The 22,500-nt window shown below is 37.5% G+C and overlaps 3 protein-coding genes across 5 annotated transcripts in view; 1 reads left to right on the forward strand and 2 right to left on the reverse strand.

Moving 5' to 3' along the window:
- Nucleotides 1–2,400, reverse strand: part of LOC138042075 (nmrA-like family domain-containing protein 1) — a 3,678-nt gene extending 1,278 nt beyond the window's left edge. The window contains exons 1-2 of the mRNA XM_068887817.1: nucleotides 2,331–2,400; nucleotides 1–1,650 (exon numbers count right to left, since the gene is read on the reverse strand). The exon at nucleotides 1–1,650 is cut by the window's left edge and continues 1,278 nt beyond it. Of these exons, the coding sequence (XP_068743918.1) occupies nucleotides 758–1,648 (891 nt within the window). The 5' untranslated portion in view covers nucleotides 1,649–1,650; nucleotides 2,331–2,400 and the 3' untranslated portion in view covers nucleotides 1–757. The remainder of the gene's footprint in view (nucleotides 1,651–2,330) is intronic.
- Nucleotides 2,400–10,783, forward strand: LOC138042076 (snRNA-activating protein complex subunit 5-like). Of its 3 annotated transcripts, XM_068887820.1 has the most exons (7): nucleotides 2,457–2,595; nucleotides 2,958–3,095; nucleotides 4,728–4,823; nucleotides 5,409–5,500; nucleotides 6,787–6,884; nucleotides 9,793–9,859; nucleotides 10,495–10,783. In XM_068887820.1, exons 3-7 carry the CDS (start codon nucleotides 4,737–4,739, stop codon nucleotides 10,559–10,561), a joined length of 411 nt encoding a protein of 136 aa, XP_068743921.1. In that variant the 5' UTR covers nucleotides 2,457–2,595; nucleotides 2,958–3,095; nucleotides 4,728–4,736; the 3' UTR covers nucleotides 10,562–10,783. The 3 variants fall into 3 exon arrangements, with proteins under 3 accessions (XP_068743919.1, XP_068743920.1, XP_068743921.1); XM_068887818.1 differs by lacking the exon at nucleotides 2,958–3,095 and having other exon boundaries at nucleotides 2,400–2,595; XM_068887819.1 differs by lacking the exon at nucleotides 2,958–3,095 and having other exon boundaries at nucleotides 2,426–2,595; nucleotides 4,728–4,809; nucleotides 5,407–5,500.
- Nucleotides 10,784–11,799: 1,016 nt separating this feature from the next.
- On the reverse strand, nucleotides 11,800–21,932 carry LOC138042077 (transcription initiation factor IIA subunit 2-like). The gene is made up of 4 exons (XM_068887821.1): nucleotides 21,755–21,932; nucleotides 15,787–15,891; nucleotides 13,808–13,934; nucleotides 11,800–13,082 (listed from the first exon to the last, which is right to left on the reverse strand). Exons 1-4 carry the CDS (start codon nucleotides 21,824–21,826, stop codon nucleotides 13,054–13,056), a joined length of 333 nt encoding a protein of 110 aa, XP_068743922.1. The 5' UTR covers nucleotides 21,827–21,932; the 3' UTR covers nucleotides 11,800–13,053.
- Between the last annotated feature and the right edge of the window lie 568 nt (nucleotides 21,933–22,500).

A 22,500-nucleotide genomic window follows, 5' to 3' on the forward strand; every position in this document is an offset into this window, starting at 1 on the left:
CTCTGCTTCAAACTTGTCTTCCATTGAAAGGTGAAAGCAAAAAACAGATGGTCGCGTTTGGTAAATAACCCATGATAAGCTGATTGATTGATTGATTGATTGATTGATTGATTGATTGATTGACTGACTGACTGATTGATTGATTGGGTGGTTGACTGATTGATTTAAGGTGGCTTACTGCAGTTTTCTAAAGAAAAAGATCATGATTTTGAAATAATGTGAAATTAAAGCAACAGGACGTCACTTTTGAAGTGTTAGTCATTGCAATTGATGTAAACTGTAATTTTACCTCACAAATAAATGCAAACCAGGGTGAAATGCTAAATGTAGTCACCGAGCTCCTGAAGGGGGGACTGGAAACTAGACATTTCAAAGGCCTTTTTCTCGAAACCTAGCCCTTCAACCGGGGTTAAAATATAGGGAATTAGTAAACAATATGAAGACGGAACCATCAACATTTTTGTAAAAAGATTTAGAAAGACAGTTTTCCAGTTATTATCAAGAGACAAAAACAAACGTTTTTGCCAAATATAGGGAATTAGTAAACAATATGAAGACGGAACCATCAACATTTTTGTAAAAAGATTTAGAAAGACAGTTTTTCAGTTATTATCAAGAGACAAAAACTAATGTTTTTGCCAAATGCAAACCAATGGTGAAATGGTGAAATGCAAACCAGGGTGAAATGCTAAATGTAGTCACCGAGCTCCTGAAGAACACACAGAACCCCTACATTGTACAAATTGGTACAATGTAGTCACTTAAAGGCAGACGCAACCTGAGTGACCCAATCTTTTAAACTACTCGGCTCTTCCCCAGTTATCTCAATTAAGTGAGTCATGTCTTTGTCGTTAACCAAGGGACATTCTTCATCGGTTAGTCTGTAAATTTCTAATATTCCATCAGCGTCTTCTTCACCAAATCCTGCAACGTCGATGAGGCGTCGCCTACAATCTTCATAACTGATTCTCTTGTATCTCACTTCCTTACCCAGAACCTCACTAAACGTGGCTGCCAGCTCACCAAGTGTGTGACAGTTACTAATCAACTTGTAAGTTTTCCCAGAGTGCTTCTCAGGCTTAGCCATGATAGCAGCTGCTGCCTTTCCGATGTCCTCGACGACAACTGCGGAGAAGGGTTTGGTTGGGTCCCCTGGGGTACTAAAATATGAGGCTTCCTTAATAGAACGTTGGTAAGCCCAGTAGTTGTCCACAAATGGGGGAAGGCGAATCAGAGTGTACGAGATATGGAGATTTGTAATGGCAGACTCCAACTCACCGCTCTGTCTTCCATAGATTGTATCAGCTAGTTCAACGGTAAGAACACTCACTGTGAGAATGTGTGCGACACCCAACAATTTAGCGACTTCCGCAGCTGCGATAGCAAGTTTATGGCCATTGGTTGGTGTCACTATAAAGAGAGATGTCACGCCACGAATCTTGTCTTGGAATGTCTTTTTGTCATTCATGTCCGCCTGTAAAACTGTCACACCTGGCAGGGATTTCAAGTGTGTTACTTTCTGGGATGTTGGATCTCTGGTTCCGGCGAGGATGTTAACTTTTTCTGAGTATTTTTCCGACAAAACTTTGACAGTGGCTGATCCAACCGATCCACTGCAGCCGAGAACAAACACTGTTGGCTTGGACATGGCTGTTGGAAAAAAATGAGCACCCTATTTGCTCAGTCTATGGTGCGTGACGGGAAAAACACAAGCGCGCCGCGCGGGAGAAATGGCCTCGTGCGATGTGCAATAGGCCACTTCGGAAAATACCATAATACTTTTTGTTTGTCCCCCCAAATTTTGCATAACCATTGTTTCCAGTTTCTCATGGGACTTACAATGATCCCAAGAGAAACCAAAAACAATGCCTATTCAAAATTTGGGGGGACAAACAAAAAGTATTATGGTATTTTCCAAAGTGGCCTATTGCAAAGCCTTTCGAGCTCAAGTGGACATTCTCGTGTGGCTGCTCATCTCGCGACACGCTTGACATACTGAGAGATTGAGACCCTGTCCGTTGTCTAGAAAGTTTATGATATCAATTTACGTTTGTACACAAAGTTAAAACTTCTACATCTGTCTCAGGCGTAAGCAGCTGTCAAAATCGGCGCGAAAATGAGGGAGAGGCATAATTTTTATGTTGCGTGAGAGCGAAAGGGCTAGCATTAGCAAGCATTGCAATTGCAACGAGGCTCACCAGACTTTAATCTTCTTAATGACAACCCGGCCTTGAAAATATTATCAGTTCTCCATTATTTCAAGGTTGACCCTTTTCTTCCCCGTTACAAAGAAAGCCCTCTAAGGTTTAATAATATAATTAACCACTTACTTCCAAACTCGAAGATATTCGACGGCTCCCTGATTGAATACTTATCAAGTAGGAATCACCATTGTGTCCCACAAAAGCTAGTGCCAGATTATCTCGTCAGTAGCAGAACGCCTGGTAAACTTTTTCCTCGATGTGAGTTTGAAAAAAATGAAACTAGCGGCTTATGGCAACGACAGAAAAGCTACAGAATGAGATTCTTCTCAAGGAAGAGGCTTTTTTGAAGGAAGCAAAAGCCAAATTGACTGAGCAGCTTAACAAGCTGAAGGTCAGGTTAATGAAGCGAACCAGTTTTAATAAGCTTATGCATATGTATGTAATCAGATAAGGCACCGGGGCAATGCACAGCAAACAAATTGTCTTCCCTTCTTTTATTTACTAAGCCGGTACTGTGCTTCCATAATCGGATTCTTGTCATGTCTACAGAACATTCGACAAACTTCAACAACAAATAACAATTTCATCATCACTCGTTCAAAGTAGAAATACGTAAGCGGGTCGTTGTAAGGGTTTAGATTGGGCCACCCACCCCCTTCCTTTCCCTCCCATGTGATTTTAGCAATCCCATTTTGCAAATGTCTATCATGGGGCGACTGGTATTTTTTACAGGTCATTTTTTTACCAATACAGAACTTGAACTTGAGCTTGAGTGAGGCTCCAGCACTTGGCTAAGTAGCCTGACTTCTGGCTGTTATACACAATTGCGGTCTCATTCACACAGAAGAAACCTTCCAGCTAATCCTGCCAAGCCGACCACATGCTGGAAAGGTCAGATCACAACACCGGAAACACTGTCCCCTACTCTTTTCAAATAGTGTGTGGGATCTTTAACGTCCCACAGAGTTAATGAACAAGGGTTGTGAGACGGGACCTCTGGCTTATCGTCCTTATCCGAGAAGACTAGAGAGTCTAACCATTTGCAGATGTAATTACAAAGGCAGCACTTTCTCCTCAGTTATTTAAAGACCCTGAGTGTTGGTCCGGCCGGAGTTGAACTCACGACCTCCCGCGTGACAGCCCGGTGCTCAACCAACTGAGCTAGCCTAAGGCCTGAAAACTTTTGTTTAGTCCTAATTAAGCCTAAGGTTAGCTTTTATGCATGTTTAGGATACTTTCTGTATTAGTACAATGACTTGTGACCTGTGGCCTGTGACATGTAGAAAATACCAGCTGTTCATAGGGATCATGCAGATATTAAATGGAATGGCCCTGCTACCTGTAAATTTAACCTTTTGGGATGATAGAGACAGGTGGTTTCACAAGCCTTTTTGAGATATCATGTCAAGGCAGCTAAATTTTCAAGGAGAGAAAAGAGCAGACCATTATACATTGGGGAACTCTGTTTCCTACCATTGCATCTTTCTTTAAAGGAGCTAGGTCACGCAAGTTTAGGCAATTTCAGCACTGATCGAATGGTCATAGAATTAACTAAAATATCAAAATAACTGTTCAAAACTATAGAAGAACTCTAACAAAACACAGGGAAGCCAAGAAGGGACATGGATGGACAAAACTGGAGAGGATTGAAGTGGATTGAATTTGGTTAAATTTGAAAAACGTCGGCCCACCTTTTTTCAAATTTATATCAATCTTTATCAAAATGTCATTTAGAAAGCTGGAAAATCTTTCTCAGTTGTTATGTGGCCGTGATTTTGCAAATGAAAGACTCATGCTCTGCCAATTTGACGTTTAGAGCTCATAATTAACAAAATGAAACAAAATTACCTAAAATAGCGTGACCTAGCCCCTTTAACATTCACAGAGTTTTATGATTTTATTTACTCAATTTAAGTGAAGGAGATGAGCTTTGTATAAAATGCTCCTTAATGGACAACCTTCCAAATTTGTAGGAATAGTTTCTTCCCAAATTTTTGAAGCCGTATGTGTATATGCAAAAGTAAAACTTGCCAATTTGTCGATATTTATAATTACTGATTTTAGATGAGTACCTTGTGTTATGACTAATAAATTAACATTGGATACAGTGACCACTACCAAGGAATTGTAATTATAAAAAACTACTGGGGCCGGTTGCTTGAAGCCTGGTTAGCACTAACAGTTGATTAAGAGGTATCAAAACCTTCAGGTTTTTTTCCATGGTATTTAACGCTGGTAAGTACTAACCATAGCTCGAGCAACGGTTACCTGGTCCAGAGTGTTTATATGGCCAAGCCAGGGTGTGTACTTATGATATCAGTCTCCCACAGTAGCCCAAGGCTCAACAAACTATTCATGAGTGGCAGTCATCATTTCTATAGATTGATAAAAATAAATATGTATTGTGTAGGGCTACAATCATCCACCCTCTGTTGTTAGTGTTCTTTTTATTTGGGATGTTGGACTTTTTTAGCTTTGTCATTTCCTTGACATGATTAATATTTTTTGTGTATTAAAAATTAGGTGGAAGAAATGGCATTGATGAAAATGTTGAAAACTGCCAAAACTTCTTCGCCTCATACTAATACCATGGGACTGTTTAGCAAGATATCTCACCATGTGAGTGTTTTTTACCATTGAAATAAATTACTGAAAATTCTTTTTAGTCCCTAAAAAATAATTTTATGTTCTGGGGTATGCCTGTCTATTGAATTGTTAAAATAGATTGTGATGCAAAATCTAATAATAAAATGGACCAGTTGTGAATTGTGCAGCAGCAAAGGAACAGAGTCAAGGTTCAGGGGAATAATTAGCATATGTTTTGTTCAAAGCAAAGGAAAATGCAAATTATTCCCCTGAACCTCGACTCTGTTCTTTTGATGCTGCACAATTTGAAACTAGCGTATTGGTTTTTGCGCATGACAATATTTTGCAAGTTCCAATTGATTATTATGCAATGTGCCTAGTTGAAATATTTCCTTGGAATAAACACTAACCTATTATGAGATTTTGGGTCCAAATAGCAATAATTGCACTCTGAACCTGACGCATATGCGCAAAGCAGAAAACCTTTCCTCATGCTCCCATCTTAAGTTTAACAATATTGTTGACTGATGGATCCATACTATTAACCTTGATTGTAATTTTTTTGACTTCCTGTTATTGCTAATGATTTTATCATTTTTTTTTGGTTTAATGTTCTAGTCTTCCTCTTCAAGCCTGAGAATTGATAATCTAGAAAAAGAAACTGCTGCCGTCAATCATATTCCTCTCCCTGAACTAAACACTGCTGTAATGTAAGTCACTTCTGTTTCAAATAATATTGTTTTATTGTAAATAGTTTGAGGTCTGCCTACTGAATCCTTGTCAATCATCATCATTTCCTTCCTTCCCAAAGCCAAGTTGTCATGCAGCTGTATGCATAACCATCACAGAATTAATACTTCTTGTGAGATGAAAATGTTTGAAAGATGTAGATCCCAACGCCTGATATGGAACAATTTTGCTGAACAAAAAAAGTGACCACAGTTAATATAACAGCTTAATATAACAGCTTTTCATCTTGCCCGCCATAAGGCTTGCTGTCCTCTACGCGATTTATTATGTCACAGTTGTGTAACCAGGTCTATTTGGCCGAGCGCGAGATGGAGACGCTTTGGAGCGGCAAATTCGAGTTTTTCGTGCCGGAAAAAAATAGGAAGCAAAACGTTCAAAGGATTAAAACTCGCAATTTCAGACTTTTTTATTGCTACTCTTTTCGATGAAAGCAAAAAAAAAAATTACTTCATATACACTTTAAGTTGCAAGGCTCTTTTGCTTAGAATGGTATTAACTTGTTGAAATTCATCAGTCTAGAAGTGTGTGAAAATTACTTTAAAAATATATATCAAGGGTCCCCAGAGTGACATGTTTAAAGATGGATTTAGGAAAAGGTACAAATTTGAGCAAAATTACTCTAACTATAATTTATATTATATCACGTGCAGGGATGAAGGAGCATACCAGGGTCTTCACAGGAGGGTCTTCCCCGTGAAGACCCTAGCCAAACCCCAAAACACACAGCACTTGGCATTTGCATGTTGTCACAATTAAATGCAACATTTGACTTTGTTAGTTTTAAGAAGGATGGCTGAAAGCTATCAAAACTGTTTTTTACATGCAATATTTTCTTGCAACTGTGTGACATTAATTTTGGGCTCATTTTGACACAAATTTATCTCACAATAACAAATACAGAAAGTCACCCACAGACTGCTATTGCATAGATCTTGATAATTTCACCTCAGAATTTCTTAATACTATATAAGCCAAAGGTAGTGGTCATGATAAAGAGATCCTTTATATAAGAAGACTTTCAGATTTCAGGTGCTTTGGTGAATAACATTAATTTTAATACCAGTAATACAAATAGACTCTGAAAGTGGTCTTCTGTGTTTTGAATTTTATGACAGGTGTGACGTGATGGGTTGCAAATTTTTCGTTCTTTTCTACATGACTAGTTGGCTTTGTGATGGTTTATTAAAGACTTATAACTTTTCAAGTTGTTCGAATTTTTATTGACAAACATTTTTGCTGTTCTCAGAAACAAAGACGCAGATATTGGAGAGGAAGAATATGAAGATGAGGACGATGAAGATGATGATGTTGATGTTGATACAGAAGATGAGGAAACTGGATATAGTAAGTAAATTTAACCCCTGGACCACTTTTTCAGAGTCTCATGTTTGTTAAAATCATATTCAAATTCCAAAGTTATCTATTTTATATATGGAATGGTATCCCCTCTGAACTTTTATCCCCTTTGAACTTTGGCAGCTTGGGCATTACCTTTATGCCAATTAAAATGACTTGCTTCTAAAGATCTGCACTGCGAGCAGAGTCTCTTTTGATCTTCCTAGATAAGTCGGGAAGAGGAAAGAAGACTCTGCCAGCTGCCTCAACATTTTGTATTGAGCATGTGCTAAAAATTTAAACATATTTGGGAGTCAGTCACACGTGACTAGTAACCACAAATTAAACCACAAAACCAAAACAAACAGTTGGGAATTTCAAACAACTCTGGCAAACACACGACAAGCAAGAAATCATTTCCTTGGAAACTCAAGATAATTCAAGTTTTAAAATTGCCATTTCAATTTTTACTGAAAAAAATAATGGGTTTCTCAATTCTGGCAAACTAGTTTCTGTAACCAAGTTGACATATAGAGGAAATACTCATGGGAATTTAGACAGTTAAAAATTGTCGCGCTGGACATTGTAAATTTAAAAAAATACTGATGATGCGTGGTGACTGATCACGCGCACAAATTAAAAAAACAGATTTGACAAGTCGAAAGTGGACTGACTCATCCATTTCTTTGGATGAGCAGCAATTCAAAAAGTCGAAGTGGCTGGCAGAGTCTTCTTTCATCTTCCCGACTTATCTAGGAAGATCGAAAGAGACTCTGCTCGCAGGGTACTAATTAAAAGATCTTAAAGGGGCTAGGTCATGCTATTTTAGGTAATTTTGTTTAATTTCCTTAATTATGAGCTCTAAACATCAAATTGGCAGAGCAAGAGTCTTTCATTTGCAAAATCACCGCCACATAACAACTGGCAATGATTTTCCAGCTTTGTAAGTGACATTTTCAATTGATATAGACTGATTTGAAAAAAAAGAGGGCCGACGTTTTTCAAATTTACCCAAATTCAATCCATTTCAATCCTCTCCAGTTTTGTCCATCCATGTCCATTCTTAGCTTCCCTGTGTTTTGTTAGAGTTCTTCTATAGTTTTGAACAGTTATTTTGATATTTTAGGTAATTCTATGACCATTCGATCAGTGCTGATAAATTGCCTAAAATTGCGTGACCTAGCCCCTTTAAGAACTGAGGATATGATTGTTGACTTAAATTTGTTTGTGTTGCATGCAATAAAAAGAGAAGAGATAGAGATGCCTAAGTTTATTCTGAAGGCTTGTAGAGCTTGTGAGGATTTTACAACATGGCATAGATCATAGATCTTAGATTCCTCAAGCCTCATTCTGAAGCTATGTTATCATCTTGATGGTAACCTCTGCCATTTTCAACTTAGTTTTACTTCCCTGAACAGACTTGAGCTAAATTCATCTTTCTACGTATTTGACACTTCTCTAAATATTTTTCTACATTATTGTTGTCCCTCTCATCTATCAGGCTTTTGTTTCAGTCTGTAATTTTAAGTGATTAATTTTTCTGTTATTGTAATTAATTAATTAATTAATTAATTAATGTTAAGTTTTACATGGTTTATCATGGATAGAGGTAGTACTTAATAATATTATTTAGTTGCAGTCTAGGTGCCTGCCTAGAATAGCCTTGCTACCTGTGGTCTACTATGGTCTCTGTATATTCCTTTTTTTTCTCTCAAAACAAAGTGAAGTTAAATATTGCAGTCAAACTTCTTTGAGGAACAAGGAACCCACACAAACTTTGTGACTGTTATGTTAAAGTGACACTTTTAGTGGACTTGGTTTATTTTGATCTTTAACCTACATGTAAATACAAGCACAGATCTTCATTTAGAAGATCTTATGATAATTGTGTGAGTGCCTCATGCTGAGACCAAAACCAAAATATATACCGGTAAGGCCCGGATTTAGTGCTTCTCCCTTAAGGTGGCTCAACACTTTCAAGAGTCCTTGTTTTTAGAAGGATATTTTTTTAACTACAGCACTTAATCACGTAACAGCAATGTTATGGTATCACGTAAAACATCAATTATTGCTGAACAGGATACAGTCATTTTTGAGATGTAACAAGTTACCATGGCAACAGGAAAGCCTTGCAAATACACCCTATGTTTTGGCTTTAGTTGCTCTTATCTGAAAAACTAACTTTGTGACCTCAATTTTTGTTATGGCACAGAAGTGATCAGCAGGCCAATATGAAACTCTTTGCAAAGTTTAAAAAATGCTGTGGAGTGGATTTAGAGCTACCTTGAATTTTCAATTAGTTAAGTTGGCTCTGAATCTGCTCCACATAATTTTTTTTACTTTGCAGTAAGTTTTATTCTGGCTTGCTGATTACATTTCCGAAATAGAAAATGGAGTCTCTGAGTTCGTTTTTGAGATATGAGCAGCTAAAGCCAAAATATGGGGTGTTTTTACAGGGCTTTCCTATTGCCATGGTAACTATTTACGTCAAAAAAATGACCAAATCTTTTTTAGCAATAATTGGCATTTGATGTGGTACCATAACATTGCTGTCAAGTGATAAAGTGTTGTAGTGTCAATCCTTCTAATAAGAAAGTTTGTTTCAAGTGTTGAAACTGGTTTGAGCCATGTTAAGAGATTCAGAATTACTTTCGTCTGAATTTTGGTATCTTTGGGAGAAATGGAACTGTTGGTTTTCAAAAACTGCTGTTATCATGGAGTCCCCAAAGGGCATTTCTTTAGCTTTGTAGTGAAATTGATCGAGTTGTGACATTATTGCTCTCATCTCTGCACAATGAATGGGAAGGAAGAGCGGCATTTTCCCTGCCTGTCTCTATCTTAGGTGTACTTACAGGCGAAAGAGCAGACGTTAGATGAGATCATGACAACATGCTTAAAACTGTGTTTGAATCTGCAGGTCAACAGCTAATGAATGCAATGTCAAATCTCCACCACAACAGTGACGTGGATGGAGGCATTTCAAGGTAACTGTGTTTGTAGGACTTTAATTTATTTAGCACTTCAAAGGCAAATTACCTTTCAATACATACAGTAAGAAGTAATAATAATAATAATAATAATATTATCATTATCCTCAAAACACAACTCCACTCTTATCAAATCAATGGTACCCATATAAAGGGTCAGAGAACCAAAGAAACACTACAGTATGTACAGAAATTGAGAGAGATTTTTGCACGAACACTTCACATTTTTTAAAATACTATTTCGAAAACGTTCTATAACATTTCCTTGTAACTGAGTATGGCAAAACGCAGACACGTTTTTCTGCGTTTTGTAGCGCTTTGGGTCTGGAAACAGAGGAACAAAATAAAATAGCGAAAAGCAAAATGTGCTTTGACTTGTAGCTTTGAAAAGGTGATTCGGATGCTCGCATTTAGAGGTCGTGAAAAATTCTACAATTCATTTTATTTCAAAATTGCTGATACAGTTTTATAGCCAACTCAATAAGCTTTAATTTGATATTATGGGGGTTTAGGTATCTACAGCTTAAACCGGACGCAACACATCGCTCGGATGCAAGACATCTCTGAAGGTGTACGGTAACCTTATATCTGCTATACCAGGAAGCTAAAACTAGTTGCTATCTTTTTTCAAGGTCAGTGTTTCGTAGTGTGCTGCAACAAGAGTTTGATGATCTTGATGAAGACGATGGGTATTTATGATAAAACTGTCAGCAGGGGATGCTTGGTTATCTTGGATGAAAGAGCGAAACAATTCAGTGGATGGAGAAAAACAGACTTTTCCCACACAATCCATAACAAATTATTTGGCATTCTGAGTACTATTACACCAATACTTACACAGAGGGTAATATTTTCATAATAACATTAATAATGTGGTCTGTGTCAAGTTTTTGAAATGCAAACAAAGAATGATAAATCTCACAGTGTGTGTGTGGTATTTATATTCTACCATTTAGCCTTCTAAATGTAACAGTTGCTCCCTTTGTTGGTTGATTCAAAGGTCGAAAGATATATGTATCATTATTGTTAAATAAGATTTTTCACAGAGTGTACAGTAAGTTAACAATTTGATTTGTCGCACGAGTGTGAAGTATAAAAAAGCACTGACAAAACCTGCAAGTATGCTCTAGCAAGTGTTTTCTTCAGAACTACTCCAGGAAATTTTAATTTTGACCACAACTACAAAAAGCTTTAAAATATATATTCCTATGATGGCACTAGTTCAAAATCAATGCAGGGAACAGGGATGGGGTGACCCGAGAACACTGACCCCCGGTCTATGGACTACCCAAATGGACCACCCCCAAAATACTATTTCAAGTGAGTACTATTGGTCGTAAGCAGCGTCACTATTAGTGCTAGACCTAAAGATCACTTCAAACAGCATTGATCAACAGTATTTCAGTCTAAGCACCCATTTTAAAAAGGTTAGCTTTCAATAATAATGTTGTGATGGCCGATTACTTCATAGAAGTGAAGTGAAACTGGTGCAACAATAAATTGAAAGCCACCCTTTTTAAAATGGGTGCTTAGACAGAAATACTGTTGACCAACACTGTTTAAAATGGAAATTTAGGCTTAGCACTAATTATGACGCTGGGGAAGTCCGTTTAGGTAGTCCATGGATGGCGCTGTGGTGATAGTACTTGCCCCCCCTCAAATGCGGCCCAGGATTGATTTCCAGACTTGGCATCACATGTGGGTTGAGTTTGTTGGTTCTGTTCTCTACTTCAAGTCTCCAGTTTCCCCTCTTCTCAAAAACCAACCTATGATTTGATGAGTTGAGTTTAATTGAATCTGTACAATATCCCCAATTAGTACCCTAGTGCCAAATACAGTTGACAGTAAGATTATGATTGCTTCCAATAGAGTCTTCCATAGGTGCTAGAATGGTTTACATTTACACAATACATCATTTCCAAGGATGTTGAATCAAATACATTATTGAATAATTTATTTTAATACAAAAATGAGGCAGTAAAAAGATTTCTGTAATTTATGCCTGAATTTGTTCTTAACAGTACAGAAGATAATCAATGTGACCTTAACCCTTTCACATCCAAACCGGCCTGACTTAGTATTTTACTCTGTCTACGCCAGACGATTTTACCGGTACTCGTCAATGGGGAACCCCTTGAGAGTGACACTTAACAGATTTTACTCTGTCACACGCCAGACGATTTTACTCGCCAATGGGGGGCACGTCCTAGGGCCTTTGAGGTGTGAATGGGTTAATAATAAATTTATTTATTTATTCAACTGGAAATACACAAAGTAAAGAAAACGGAACAGAATACATGTACATACAAAACAAGATGAGGCAAACTTGTTTGACCCAGAAACACCAAGCACTCTCAGCCACTGGAGGCTGGGCATAAGGACCAGCTGACCCTTTTTTCCCAAAGAGGGCCCAGGAAATCGGGGTTCATGAATTTGAGGCAACTTTGCAAAGCTGTATCCTTCCCAAGCAGCAGGCTCTTGTCTTTTGACAGTGGGGCATTCACAGGTAGATATAACGAGTTTTTTTGCAGACTGAAAGAACAGTCAAGAGTTTACAGCTCAAAAAGTTTGACGACTGTTACTTAAGAGAACTATTATTGTAATGCTGAAGTTGCATTCCATAATTCATGGGAAATGCTCCAGGGTTGGTTGAAGTTGTAATTATGTTCTTAAAAACAGTAACAATCCTGTAATTTTCAACTGTCTTTTGCCATCAAGAGCCATGGAGAACAAACCGTAAATCCATTAAAAGGCCTTCAATTAATTCAAAGTAATAAAGGTAATTTTTTCATTTCAATTTGAGAGGGATCTTGCTTTTTTTTTTTTTTCACTTCCTTAATAATAAGTAGAGTTCTGTTATTTTAAGAAAAAAATCAGTATTGTAGAAAACATATCCATAATGCTATAAAGAACATTATGAAGCCTGAACTCTCTTCCAAAGTGAATTCTAAGAAAAAAGATTTTTAGTCATAACGTGATAAAAACGTTAAATTAGTAAAATAATCGCTAAGCTATAGTGCTATAGATGTGTGGAAATTGTGAAATCCTTAAGTTTCAATCTGTCAGTCCTACAGTACTTTTGCCAGCGTGTCTTTCATGGACAGCACGTGGGTAAAATTCAAACAAATGAGCCACTTGTACTGCTTCAAGAAATGGATAGGTAAATGAACCAAGAACAGTCAAGATAGTCATCATGAACCACCGGCATCTGCAGCAGAAGCTAAAAGAAAAGCAGAAAGAATAACTGGGTGGTTTGGAAAAAAACGTTTCTCTACCATCAACATTCTGTCAGTCATAGTTTAAAAGTGTCACTGTGCCCAAATACTAAACAAAAATTCAGTTCCATTTACATGTAAGTGCCACTTTCTTATAATCGCAAAAATTAGTTCCCAGCATTTTTTCCCTTTTTCGGGGGGTATGCCCTTGCAAGATTTTTTTGCAAATGAAGGCATCCAGCTACCTGTAAATAATCAGCTACAATGCTAATTAGAAAACAGTCCTAAGAAAATATGTGCGCTGATTGGTTAAAAATCGTGTGTTATCACTCGATGGAGACAGAACTAGCACAAGCTGTTGACATAGTGATGGCGTGAGCAAAGAGAATTTACATTTTGATAATTAGAGTTTTAAAACAAGTTGTTTTCCTTTTTCTCGTCGTGTTGTTTTCTAAAAGAAATATAAAACATGTACTCCGTGTTTCTATCGAGTTATAGAAACACTCGTGAAAGTTTGGAAGAACTTGAAAAAGCTGTGGAAACAGAAGCACACAGCATTTCTTGTTCTCCCAAACTTTCACTTGTGTTTCTACAACTCGATAGAGACACAGTACATGTTTTCTATTTCTTAATAAGAGTTTCCTTACAAACCATAAATTGAGGATATTGAGTTTACTCTTTCAACATAATATTATAATGTAAACAACTTGTACATATCAACAATACAAACCTTTTCCATCACACGCTACCACTTTGACTTTCTCAACCTTGACAAGTTCTCCCACTTCCCTGAACTCTACATCATTGAGGACGAAAGTCCATACATTATCGCAAAACCTGTAGGTGTTTAGGTGCCCCTGAAAAAATAGGACATTACACTGTATCTTATAAAGTACACTGGTTTCTGAAAAATCATAACAAAGGAATGCATAAAATCCTCATTCATTTCATTTTATCAATTTAAGATACAAATTACAATGATACAGTGTAATCCTGCGAAACCCACAGGTAGCAGAGCTAATTGAGGCAGGTTGCGCTTTTTAATCAGACGTCATTATCAGTAACTTAAAAAGTTTAAGAAAACAAAAGAAATAGAAGAAAAGAGATGGAAACAAACAAAGAAAGAAGCAAGCAATTACAATAAAATAATTATACATTACATCACGTTACAAGTTAGTTTCAGTAGTCTAGAAACATTTTGAGGAGCAAAGTCGTTAGAGATGCTATACATTAAAGTGGACATGGTCTCAAAATAGAGCATATTTATCAGTAACACTTTAGACGAAATAAAGAGAGGAACCGCATGAGTTCGAGGTTACATATGATCAAATGCACATAACAATTATAAAAATTACATCAGCTAATAAATTACAGTAGAACCCTTATTTAAATAATAAGTCACTATCATACACAAGTCACTATCATATACAAGTCAGACTATCAGAAGCAACATAAACAATGTGAAATTAATTTCCAAGACAAGTGACTATCAATCAATACTCCCAAGATATTTTACATATTCTTTGCATTCGGACGAGGTTAATGTATTAGTATTGTTATCTATCACATTTACCACCTCATATTCAAGCTTTTTTTGGCATGGTTGGAATATGACAAAATATGATTTTTTTGTATTAAGTGTAAGTTTGTTCGCCGTCGGCCAGTCACACATTTTTAAGTTCATTATTAACGGTGGCCTCAAGAGACCGAAGATTATTATCAGCAAAAAGCATGTGTGTGTCATCTGCAAACAGGAAGAAGCTTAACTTTGAAGAAGAGTTAGGGATATCATTTATATAATTATATCAAAAAGAGTAGAGGACCTAACACAGAACCTTGTTGGACCCTGCAGGACATTGTCGCTTTAGCAAATACTTTCATTTCCACCTCTGTAGTTTGCACATGTCCACTTAAGTATGAAGAGAACCAATCGTTTACAACGCCTCTAATGCCATAATGATACATAACTTACACGTACTTAGCAAAACTGAGTGGTTGACTGTATCGAATCTTTTTTTAAGACTCAATGAAAATTCCACAGGTGTATAATTTCTTGTCCATATTTCTTTGTACAGTTATTGTATTAATTAACAATATCAAGGATTGCATGTTGTGTAGAGTATGTATCTCTTAAGCCATATTATGATGTGAAAATAATTATTTTGTTTTGGTCAAGGAAGATTTTAAGTCTTTCGAACATTACTTTTCCAAAATACGATTAAAATTGGACAACTAAGAAATTGGTCAATAGCTTCCAGGGTCAGTCTCATCATCAGATTTATGGACTGGTATAACTTTCACATTCTTTAGCTTAGAAGGGTAAACACCCTGACAGACTGACTTGTTTATTATGTCAGCTAAAGGTCAAAGGCTAAAAGGCAAAGCAACTTCAGGTAACCTGAAAACCTCCTTGCCTGAAGAAGAATAATAGCACTATACAGTCAAAACATTGGGGTTGTCATCACATATGACCACATTGTAAGACAACCATAAATAACTGACATTAATACAAATAGTGATGTTTAAATTAGCAGTGGTAACCCCAGCTGTTTCTGCGATGAATTCAAGAAGTGAACAACTTGAGTACGCAAAGAAAAACCTCTAAACCCAAAATGGAAGGCTCATGATCACCAGGGTCTGTGGTCAGTGGACAGTGTTTCCTTGCCTTTTCAAAAGGGTTGGTAGAAAAGCAGTTCAACTTAAACTTACCTTAAAAGAAATTTTGCTCTTAACTTTGTTGGAGAGAGCATGGTTGATTGCTTTGTCAAACTGCAGCAGTACTTGAAGGGCAAGCTGTGGACTTATCTGTTGCGACTGGAAAGACAAGCAAAAGACCCATGTATCTTATCAGTTGGTGGGTAGTATCACGGTATATCAGGGCTGTTAAGTTATGCAACTTATGTACAGTAGATGGCAGTTCTAAATGCCAATTTTAAGTAACCCTGCAGTCCAGTCTCCTATAAAGACAGCAAAGAAGTTACCAGGTGTGCTGGACCACAGATTTCTCATCAGGACCTCTTGTAATGTACGAGACCAAGTATCTTGCTTTTCAAACTAAGTGTTTGATGGGTTTCAAAAGCTTTCTGTTACTTGTAACTGATATGAATGTTGTGATAGGTTATGGTTTTTCAACCTCTGTTTAAAAATTTACAGTGGTACATTTTATTAATGGGACAGTGAGTGATTAACCTATTGACTCCAGGGGGTTCCCCATTGAGGAGTAAAATTGTCTGGCATTAGACAGAGTAAAATACTAAGTATGGCCGGTTTAGGGGTGAATGAGTTAATGGTACTTTTAATTGCAAAGGTATAAGATTGGGCAACAGTTACTTCAAGCTTTTCCTTTAATAGTTAAGTGGGTTCTGTCTTTAAATTTCTTTAAAAAGTATATAATTATTATATGAATATTCTTAGATCAAAATTAACAAATAAATATTACAGCGAGGTAAACATAACTACATAATAATAATGAAAACTATAAATATACTGCCTGGCGTGCTCTCAAATAGTATTGTCTGCCTGCTCATTCTTGGGTTGCACGTCACGCAAGTGAAAACATTACGCTTACCATTTTAAGAAATTGATTCACGAAATGGAAATGTTATAGAAGAGGAATAAATAAAGAACGGGTCCAAGTCTCAGGGCTGTGCGATATTCCGTACTTGAGTTATTCTGCAAAATACATTACTCAAATTTGTAGATTTTAGTATGGAGGCGCCATGTTGGTGTACTGCTGAAGTACACCAACATGGCGGCCAGAAACCTGTAGAAACATCTGGAATTTAGTTTGGCTGGCTTTAACACTTTCTGCTGTATAATGAGCCAGCAAACATTCATATAGACACGTCTCCTAGTACTGTATATTGGCTGCTTAGGCCACAAAAACACGAGGGAAATCGATGTTTTTATGCAACTGGCATGTTTTTCAAAAGCCGTCAACATGTCACGCACTGTGAAAAACTCTGAAATTCAACCTGCTCTATTTTCATAACGAAGCACGGTACAGAGCTGAAAACATGCAAACAGATATATTTTAAACCCTCTTGTAGTTGATCGAGATAAAAACTCAAAAGGCTCTTTAGTTTTGTATTTTATTTTTTTGTGACGTCACGTGCAAGCCAAGAATAGTTATTCTACATTGTCAAAATCAATCAAATTGAATGAGACAATTGTAGTGCCCCTAAAATTCTAATAAAGTTTTAAACACCCTTATTTTGCCATTGATTAAGGAATGCTTAATTTCAGGAGCAAGCAAACGTACCGCAGACTTCTTGGTAAAATGAAAGTTAACACAAGTAATAAATTTACACTAGATGTTCCCCTTCAAGTTTTTAGTGAATAGATGACAACAACAACATTTTGGCAACAAAATTGTTTGCTATTTTTAAATCATTTAAATTTTGGTTTGCAAGAATTATTTTCCCTGCCTTGATCAATAACCTCTTACTTACCAAGCACAAGGGCTGTACTGGCCCGCATTCACTACAATAATTTATTGGCCCAAGGTTGTGGCAGTACAGACCTTGCAGCGCTCGGCCCATACAAATACGACTCAGGGCCAATATTCCCCAGTATGGTCCCGAGCAAGTGAGGTTTGTAAGTTGTTTATTAATGGCATTGTTTCTTTGAGAGATTGGGCACTTCTCCGCTTGGGGAATGTTCGTAATCTTCATCTTCCATCAGGGAAATTTGAATGATAATCTTTTACATGTAAAACTAAATTCCACTTGGTACGATAATTGCACTAATGTGACAAAAAAAATAAATAATTCTGCCCTTTCCAAACTTTCTCGGTTGAATTTCCCAGGATAGAGAAAATTTGGAAATGAGAAATCCAGACCAAAAAAGTAACACAATATATACAATTAAAGCGTTCTAAGATAAGATTACTGTAGCTACAAACTACTTATAAAGTTTTTCTAAAAGTGAAGACCTTAGCTTGATTTTAAAGTTCTCAAAGATTTTAAGTTCTTTTAGGTTAGAACTATGCTGCTTCCAGATCTTGACCACCACAGTAAGTCAAATATTACAATGTAGTTAAACAAAGCTTACTTTGAAATCTGACAGTGAAAGATGCAATTGTTGTTAAAGACCATTACTCATTGCTTTCACCACCTGTCTTGTTTATCCAATTGACATTCCATTCTTGAGCTCCATAAGGGTATATTTTGTTTAAAGATCCACTAAAATGCCATGTGCATTACTGCAACAATGTCTTTGACGCCTTTGCAGGTTAATTAATATTCTACTGTGTCCACCGGATAAAATCTACGCATTTCTACTACCCCCTGAAACCTACCAAAAATATGCGGAGAACACTCTACGCACAAAGACAATACTTAGAAGAGGAGTGACGGGAAAGACCTACATGTATTGCACAACTTTTCCATTTTCCGCCACAGGATAAAAATAGATAGATAAATCATTTATTAAAAATACTTAATATAGTTATAAAATGCCCAAAATAATAATTCCAAATATAATATGATCGTGTTATTTACATTTTTTGTTGCTTATTTGAAAAATGCATCATGAAAGAATTATGAAACCTTTTGGTTTTAATATTAGGTAAAGAGAACAATCGCTTGTTTCTTGTCTGTGTCGTGTGCCGTTGCACACAGGCAACAGTCCAGCCAGTTTGTGCTGGCCATCACTCTCAATAATCTGATTAAGTAAAGTAATACACAAGTGTTCTTGCCTTTCAAAAAGTGACATTAAATTGGCGTCTGCTAGCGCTTCTCTATACGAAATGTTCTGGATACACAGTCCTTAGCGCTCGCCTCAGTATCCTTTCAATCTGATCAGACAGATAGCCCAGCAGACTAGCATGAAATGCTTGCGAGGCGTATTCTAAGACAGAGCATATACACGCACAGTAAAATTGAATGAGAGATACACGGTCAATACCAGTGCGCTTAAGTTGTTTGAGCTAATAAATATGCTGAGATGCTTTCACGGTGATATTACCAACATGATCATTCCACCTTGGATCATTTCTTAGTGTAACGCCGAGTACTTTCGCTGATTTAACAGTTTCAAGGGTGTTAGTATTGACCTCAAGAGCTGGAATGTCTATGTTTGCTTTTCTGTGGAAATCTGTACAGAGTTCCTTCCACTTAAGGACGTTCGCGCCCATTGCTACTGCGCACCTGTTTGCACGTCACGCACACATCATGCATCGTAGACCACGCAAGTAAACACGATGCTAAAGGCGCAAAAATTTTCCACAAGAATGGAACATGAAAGTATGTGGCATCATGGGATAGCTGTGGATCCAAGTCTTCTCGGAAATGTCACGCAATGGCGTGACAGTGCGAATAGACAATCACTTTGAGAACTTCGCAGCGATCTTACTCTCTTGAATGCTCGGTGACCCCCATCTTTCTTTCCGTAGATCACTTCCTTTCTTGATTTTGTCCATTTTAACAAAAAACAAAAAAAATTTGTTCGTGAGAAGTTACAAATATTTGGCCTTTTATGCTCTCGTGCGACCGAAGTTTTCTTTCTTTGACTAATATGTATCGTTTTTCAAGGTCTATTTCACCTCAGAAAAAGACATCAGCTGCAAAGGTTAATTTAGTTATATTAGTTATGTTGAACTGGGTATGTTTACCTGATCTAAATTTCACTCATGCAGCTTTTTTATTGCTGACAGTTGTAAGCTAAGATCGTCTTAAAGTAACGCAATCTTCTAAAAATGCACCTCATGATCTCGAAAACGAGCACGGTGACCCCCCTTTTTCTTTTGCCTTTTTGGCAAAAGTAGATCATTGCCTTTCTGCGTGGCAAGTTTAAAAAAAATCTGTACGTGGAAACGTTTTGGGTGCGAACGTCCTTAAGTGAGTTCAGTTTGAATTTGTTGGCGTTTGACCAGTTAAGGACATGGTACACTGTGGCTTGTAAATATAAAAATTACTTGTGCCAAATTGGAACAATTTCCGAGACCATTGTATTATCAACAAATTTCCACATGGCCGATAGAGAGTTATCTGTAGTAGTGAGGTCATTTATCTTGACCAAAAAGAGCCACAGACCAATGCGGGTACCCTGTGAAATCGCGGCAGGAACTGCGGTGAACTCTGAGAAACAATCAGAGCCAGGCTTGACACGTTGGGATCTCCCATGAAGAAAGTCTGCAAACCAGTTGACAATGGAGGGGTTAACTCCTAGACTATAAAGTTTGGTAACAAGTAAATTCTTTCTATAGTCTGGGAGTACTGCCCAGACATGGGAGCCAGTTTCATCTGTTGCTTCAAGCCAGTGGTGCAGCATAGAAATGAGTGCAAACGTGGTGCAGGAATTTGGTATAAACCCAAACTGGTTAGGATCCATGGACTCTAGCATCACAGGTTTGAGTTAAAAACACTAATAAATTCCACTCAGATTCTGACTGGATTGCCATATGGCAACCCAGTAACAAGCCCCATTGACTTCAATATGCCATTGTGGTTTATCAATGGTAAATGTTGTCACTATCAACGAAATACACCGCAGCATTACTAGAGTGGTTTTCAATTGAGCGTCGAAAATAATTAGGAATTTAGCGAATTGCTTTGGTTTTGCATTACTTCACTCAGTGATTGGTTCAAAGTTCTCGCGTCTCTTTTTCAACGAGTGAAATCAAAACCAATTGTGGCTTGCACATTTTCACATGCCTTGCGGCGGCTATGTGGAATTACTTAGAGTTTTGATTGGTTTACTGGATTGTCTCCATCCTTTTTGATTGGCCAAAGTAATTATTACTTTGGTTTTGGTTTTACGACACTCGATTGAAACTCACTCTATCTATTGCATACACTTGTATAATACAAGCAGGGCCGTAGCCAGTATGAGGCAAACCGAGGCACTTGCCTCAGTCATTTTTTTGTGATTCTTTAAAATAAAGGGTGATTCCAGTGTTGTCTTTAACATGTACATGTACTCATCATAAACACCCAGAATCCCTATGTAGAGAATTTAACCATGGACATTGGCTCAGTCATAATTTTTTTCTGGCTACGGCCCTGACAAGTAGGTCTGTCAATCAAGATAATCATTTTGCACCAACCAGGCCCCAGTTGTTCAAAGGGTGGATAGCGCTATCGACTGGATAACTCAATCAGTTTTGCTAGTGTTTATCAGCTGGATAGTGATTTATCCGGTGGATGGCGTTACCACCTTTTGAATAACCGAGGCCAGATGTCGTGTTTGTGAGCGCTGATGGGTTTTTCAAGAGAATGCTGAAAATTCCGTTAACCAGGATTTTGTTAAACACATAATTTTGCCCAACTGACTGAGTTTTCTCTCGCTGCCGAGTGGCCATTCAACTAAAAATTACTTTTGTTAGGATTAGCAAGAACTGCACATTGACATTGTAGTCAGCCAAAAATGCTCAAAAAGGAAGAACTCACAAGCTATTTGTGGAAATGACTGATCCCTACGTTTGATAGCTGAATTCAAGAAGTTGATACTTCGAAAACTACCTTTTTGACAGCAGCAATACGATAGAGTACTTGTAACTTGAGTGCCCTGCTATCTTCCGAGGCTAAAAAGTAGATTTTCGCTCAACAATACGCTAGGATGGTAAATGAATGCTTTGCCTTCTAAACTGAACGGTAAACGAAACCTTAACAATCCTCAAGAATTTCAAATGCGCCACAATTTGACACTACAGAATGAAAGTTGAACGGTTTTTTACCTGAATTAGTTCATCTAAACTCTCCTGTAAACTGTTCCCCAAAGTCGTGTTACGGTACAGTTGATAGCTCATCTTCTATCGGCGATCGCAGTTTTTATACTGCTGCACTTCCAGTCGCTTCCTTTTTTGGAGTCAATGTATGACCGCCATCTTGGATTTTACCAAATATGGATGGAAGCTATGGTGTTGTGCAAAGTGTTATGGGAAACACTGCGTCACATTTTCTCGCAGTGAGCACAGGTAACCCAAGCGGAAGAGCAGAATGCAAAAACAAGACACTCCAGAAATGAAGCACGGCACGAGTTTCTCACTCAAAATCAAGAGAAAATAAAGGGGGAAGGGAGAGCATCCCCCGTACATGCCCTTTTCCACAAGTAATATGCCTCAAGTTATTTATAGATCGACTCCCACGGCATACAGTTCCCAAGGAGATTAGGCAATAGCCAATCATATGGCCGGAATTTGTTCCGCGAGGATAGCCTACGCTCAGAGAACACATTCCTGCCATATGATTAGCTGTTGCCTAATCTCCTTGGGATCTATACAGCGTTGGAGTCGATCCAGAAATAACTTGAGACATATTAGCCCCTGCATAAAAAAAATGTCTATGGAAAAGAGCATGTATAAGGGATGCCCTCTTTTCCACCTTTATTTTCTCTTGTTAAAATTCGTTTATATTGCTCCTTCTCAAATGCAGTAATTTTGCTCCCTACAAATGGTCATAATAATTCTGCTCTTCAGCTTCT

This window comes from Montipora capricornis, chromosome 3 (assembly GCF_036669925.1).
Source record: "Montipora capricornis isolate CH-2021 chromosome 3, ASM3666992v2, whole genome shotgun sequence".
In the NCBI taxonomy this organism is placed as follows: Eukaryota; Metazoa; Cnidaria; class Anthozoa; order Scleractinia; family Acroporidae; genus Montipora; species Montipora capricornis.